The 6027-nt window shown below is 40.0% G+C and overlaps 2 protein-coding genes across 2 annotated transcripts; both read right to left on the reverse strand.

Moving 5' to 3' along the window:
* Positions 1-1224: 1224 nt before the first annotated feature.
* On the reverse strand, positions 1225-1515 carry LOC123940810 (keratin-associated protein 6-2-like). The gene has a single exon (XM_046003708.1). It carries the CDS (start codon positions 1513-1515, stop codon positions 1225-1227), a length of 291 nt encoding a protein of 96 aa, XP_045859664.1.
* Positions 1516-5757: 4242 nt separating this feature from the next.
* On the reverse strand, positions 5758-6027 carry LOC123940811 (keratin-associated protein 21-1-like). Its single transcript, XM_046003710.1, has one exon. The coding sequence runs from the start codon at positions 6025-6027 to the stop codon at positions 5758-5760; it is 270 nt and encodes an 89-aa protein (XP_045859666.1).

A 6027-nucleotide genomic window follows, 5' to 3' on the forward strand; every position in this document is an offset into this window, starting at 1 on the left:
CCCAAAGCATAATGAATTTCTCTTCTTCCTCCACAGTTACTATCACACTTTCCAATGTTTCTTATAACAGGCATCAGTTCGTTAGAATCAAAATGCCAAAATACCTCTCTGAACTATCTTTCCAATACTATAACCTTCACTCTCTTCCTCACAAAGCTGCTTTATTCCTTTTATAGCACTTATCTGTCTAAATGTATCTTAATTTATTATTTTTATTATTATTATATCTTTTAGAATGCAAACACTCTAAGAGCAAGACAGTGGTCTATAATTCTACTATGGTATCTTCAGTGTGTAGGGCAGTTCTCTTACAAAAACATTCAAATCTATTTGTCAAACAAATGGCATAAATCAATTTCTTCAAACTCAGTGTATACAAACAAATACACATATACTGCCAGCCAATACAAATACACATATACAGTGCCAGCCACTGTATGCACATGATACGATATGACATTTTCCCTCTAGCTTATCCTTCCCTTAGTTGTTCATGTGTCATCTGAGTCTGCTTCTAATTTCTCATTAATCCTGGAAACTCTCTCTCCCATGCCATTTATCCATCCACTCAGCTCTCAGACCACACCTCATCTCCCTTGGGCTTCTGTCACAACCTCCTGAATAGGTGTCCTTCCTCCTCTTCTTTCCCCTCCAACTCCATTTCAGACTCAGTGTTTTTTCCAGTACACAGTTGCAAAACACTGTGATTTCTGTTGGGTTCTTGGTACTGGAGCATGAGGGATACAAGAAATAAGTAGAGAAGACATTATCTCTGATGCATGATGAGAAGTAATTTTTGTATTACATCAAGAAAGAGCCCCCAGGTTCAGAAAATGTATTGTCAGCCCAATTTTCAAGAGAGGTCATAACACCTCAAAAAAAAGGAGTAATTCACAAGCAAGAACACAGAGATTTGTTAGAAGCAAAGAACCATTTTTATTGAGAATAACTTTTTTGTCCAACTGTGAGATGTTAGGATCACTGACCCAGTCCCAACCCAGAATCCAGATTAAGAGAACAAAGACCAATATTTAGGAAGTAGTCAGATCATACCACACAGCCTAAAGCCTCAAGATCCCACCCTCATAAGCGATCACTGAGGATCAACCCCTCTGTCCAGCATGCAATTTCCTGGATGTAGAATACTTGGGGTATGGGTTCTTGCCTCAGCTGTTGCTTTGGTGGTGTCATTTCAGAAGCAAATGGGGCTTGGAGAGTGATGGTCTAGCAGCAAGAAGAATAACATCTTCGGTAGCAAAATGGCCGGTAGCCACAACAGCCAGAGCCATAACCACAGCCAAAGCAGGAGCCTTTTCCACAGCCCCATCCTGAGCCATAGCCACAGCCACAGCCTGAGCCATAACCATAGCCACACCCTGAGCCATAGCCAGAGCCACAGCCCAAATAGCCACAGCCACAACGGGTGCCATAGCCACAGCCATAGCCGGAGCTATAGCCACAGCCATAGTCACATCCGCAGCCATAGCCACAGGAGTTCCCGTAGTTACAACACATGTTGTGAGGAGAAGAGGATTCAGGTGGGTTGCAAGTGGATGTGTGGTGAATTGTGGTCCCTACTACACTTGGACCCTTATATACTGCCAGTAATTGGCAAGAGCATACCATTCACCCTCTGACTTACCCAACAAGTATGTAGGCAACTTTCATGTGTCTGTCAATGTCAACAATCATTAATGTCTTAGGAAAAGTGACCTCATTATTTGGATCTCCTTTTTTATTTAAGGAGCAGAATTTTAATTTGTTCTGCCAAAAATTGTCCCAATAAAATCATGTGTTCTACACACCACTGACACCCAACTTCACAAACTCCTATCATTTAACATACTTTATATAACAAGATTTGGGAGAATTAAGAAAATTATGTCCTTCGTGATTTCTCCTACTTCCTAAAATATTTACCTCTACCCCTAAGGGAGGAAATAACTGCCATCTCCTTTCTTTTTTTTTTTTTTGTTTTCTTTTTTTACAAAATTTTTGTGACCTTCTCACACCCAGACACCTACTGCAGAAACCTACTGGCTTCTTGTGAGAGAAACCAGGGAGATGCTGGTGTCAAAGCACACAGCAGCCCCAATAACATCGGAACAACTGATATAACATATCAATAATGCTGAGATTAGAAACCTTGGTGTATAGCTTCACAATGATAAATTACCTTCTCTCTTTAATGCTGTCTAATTCCAAATATTTCCTTTCTTCTCAACTGAACCAAACATCTACCCTTTCCATCACTTCACGTACAGACTAAATCAAAACAAACAAACAAAAAGATTAGGAAGGTGTTATATGTTCGTTTGTTTCTTTGTTTGTTTGTGATGTTTTTGCTTCTCTTGGTTGTTAGGTTTTACCTAAATCATCAATATCCAAAGCAGGAAAAAAAAAATTTAAATTGCCTTTTACTGTCATAACTATGACAACTAAGTTGGGAGTACAAACTCAAGAAGATCGTACATTCTATTCCACACTCAAATTTCAATAACAAGGGAATGAGATCAATCCACTCATTTTTAAAAGGCCTTCAACAGGGATTTCATAAAGCTGCTGAATTCTTTTTGAGAGAACTTTCATTATTACACATTTTTCCCTTCAGATGGGAGTATTTTCAACTACTTTTTCTACCACTAGTTACTGGTCTATCTCCTCTCTCTGCTATGTTTCATCCTTAACAAGAAGTTTAAAGAAAATACAACCTATTCTGGTTGTTCTTTACCTATATTTTCTCTACTTTGCTGTCAACTCTTGAAATTCAAAACTGTAAATTCTAATGCCCAAGTTCCCTCAAGTAGGTATGTTACTTTTCAAACACCCACCTTTGGGTCAAAATATCCCTGAAATGTTGAAGAAGCTTGCTATCTTTACTGCATTATTTCTAGTACCTTTACATTGAGGATACTGATCCATGATGGCAGAAAAATATTACTCTGCGTATCTCTGAATCACTACTTAGTTCTAGGTACCCAGCACATAATTTGAACTCAAGCAGTTATTTATTTCCCCAATCAAAAAGACATGCATTAAAACAAAAACATGTTCAAGCATTGGTGTGCCACTTAGAAGCTTTAAGATAATTGGATACATTACCAATGTTCTCATTTCATTCAAGCTGAAAGTCTCAAATATCCTTTGACTAAATGAGTCTCAAATTTCACATTTGGAAGATTTGTGTTAGTTTCTGAAGGCGTTTTCCCAGATATATAAGTTACCTTATATGCCTAATAAATTATCAACCCTGTACTAGATATGTAAATTAGGATGCAGATGCCAAATTGATGATATTCTTCTGTCTTTCAAAGCCTCAAAGCACAAGGAACTTAATGAAACATGAGTAGACTCTCAACTGTAATTATTAGAATTCCCTTCTCTTCTTTGCAGGATTTCCACACCTCAGGTTTACCCAAACACAGCTCTCAGATCCAACTAATACATATTCCATCTGTGAGCTGTTCAACTCTTGAAAAACACTTGTTTCTTCATCAGTAGGGCATAGTGTCCTGGCATGGCATCAGCTCCCGGGCTAATGTTGCTGGCAGAACCATCTTCCTTAGAACTGGCTGTTTGGTAGAGTCTCCTAGCTCCAAGGACCTCAGATTCAGGTTTTGCCCAGTGAACATTGTCATGGAGATGAGACTGACTCATTTACACAGCATGGTGGAGACTGTATCTGAAAAGGCATTTTCTCTTATAGGTTACAAATGTTAGAGTTCTGGAAAGTCCCATGAGGAAAGGACCCTGAAGTCAAAACCCAACAAATTAGTACACTCTCAAACTCACAAAGTCAACCAGAAATTTTGATTGCACTCCTATGTGTTCCCCAAACAAAGCAAGCCCATTTAAGGAACTAGGCCTTCTCTTTGTCACTAAAAATTGCAACACCACTGATCAAACCCAAAATTTAATGCACTACTCTTCCCCCTTTACACTTAGTACCATCCTTTCTAGTGTTTCCTATAACAGGCATCAGTTCATTTGATACCAAATGTTAAAATCACTTCCTGAATTATGTCTCCAATATTTCAACTTTTATTTTCTTCCCCAGGAAGCTGCTTTATTCCTTCAATAGCAATTAGCAGTCTAAATTTAATATAATTAATTCTAACTATATTTTCTTATCACCTATTAGAATATAAGTGCTCTGAGAAGGGGAAAAAATGCCTCTGCAACTTTGTTACTGTATCTTCCATGTATAGGAAAGTTCCGTTTCAAAACCCTTCCAAGAGAAGAAGGATGCCTGGGTGGCTCAGTCAGTTAAGCCTCTGCCATTGACTCAGGTCATGATCCCAGAGTCTGGGATGGAACTCCACTTCTGGCTCCCTGCTCTGCAGGGCATCGACATTTCCCACACCCTCTGCTCTTCAACCCTGCTCATGCTCGCTCTCATTCTCGCTCTCTCCAATAAATAAATAAAATCTTTAATAATGAATAAATAATAAAAATAAATAAACAAAACCATTCAAAGCGATGGCGCGTCTGGGTGTCTCAGGGGTAAAGAATGACTCTTGATTTCAGCTCTGGTCATGATCTCAGGGTCCTGAGAATGCACCCACATTGGAGCCTGTGTTCCACTCGGAATGTGTATGAGATTCTCCCTCCGGGATGCCTGGGTGGCTCAGCCAGATAAAGTGTCTGCCTTTGGCTCAGGTCATGACTCCAATACCCTGGAAAGGAGTCCCTCATCTGTCTACTTGCTCAGCAGAGAGTCTGCTTCTCCCTCTGCCTGCCATTCCCCATGCTTGTGTGTTCCCTCTCTCTCTAACGAATAGATAAATAAAATTTTTTAAAAAGAGAGATTTTTGCTCTCTCTCTACCATCCCTCTCCCCTGGTGATACTTTCTAAATAAACAAACAAATAAATAAATAAAATCTTAACAAGAAAAAAAAAGTTGAAGCTATTTGTTATTAACTGACTTATAACAATTTCCTAAATTCAATCCTTGCAAATAAATATTTTTTGCACTTCTGTCAAAATGCACATGATAGGAAATGACATTTTTACTCTAACTTACCTTTCCCTTAGATGTTCATGCATCACCAGGTCTGCTTCTCATTTCTCATTATTCCTGAAAACTCTCTCTTCCCTGATATTCATCCACCCACTCAGCTCTCAGACCACACCTCTCTCCCTTGGGCTTTGCCACAACCTCCTGTATAGGTGTCTTTCCTCCTCTTCTTTCCCCATCACCTCAATTCTAGACACAGAGTGATTTTCGGGACACAGTCCTATAATAATGTGTGATTTTTGTTGTGTTGTCTTGTGTTCTGAGTGCCTGACCATGAGGGATACGAGACATAAGTGAAGAAGACATTATATCTGGTGCACGATAAGAAATAATGTTTGTATTATGCCAAGAAATAACCCCAGGTTTATGAGGCATATTGTCAGTCCAATTTTCAAGAGAGGTCATAACACCTCAGAAAAAGGAGTAATTCACAAGCAAGAACACAGAGATTTGTTAGAAGCAAAGAACCATTTTTATTGAGAATAAGTTTTGTGTCCAACTGTGAGATGATAGGATCCCTGGGACAGTCCCAACACAGAATCCAGATTAAAGGAACAAAGAACAACATTTGGGAAATAGTCAGATGATACCACCCATCCTCACAAACTTTCACTGGGGGTCAACGCCTCTGTCCAGAATACAATTTCCTGGATGTAGAATTCTTGGGGTATGGGTTCTTGCTTCAGCTGTTGCTTTGGTGGTGTCATGTCAGAAGCAAATGGGGCTTGGAGAGTGATGTCTAGCAGCAAGAAGAATAACATCTTCGGTAGCAAAATGGCCGGTAGCCACAGTAGCCAGAGCCATATCCACAGCCACAGCAGGAGCCTTTTCCACAGCCCCATCCTGAGCCATAGCCACAGCCACAAAGGGAGCCATAGCCATAGCCACAGCCTGAGCCATAGCCACAGCCATAGCCAGTTCCATAACCACAGACAGGGTAGGGGCCACATCCATAGCCATAGCCGCATCCACAGCCATAGCTACAGGAGTTCCCATAGTTGCAACACAT

The sequence above is a fragment of the Meles meles genome, chromosome 4 (assembly GCF_922984935.1).
Source record: "Meles meles chromosome 4, mMelMel3.1 paternal haplotype, whole genome shotgun sequence".
Taxonomy (NCBI): domain Eukaryota; kingdom Metazoa; phylum Chordata; class Mammalia; order Carnivora; family Mustelidae; genus Meles; species Meles meles.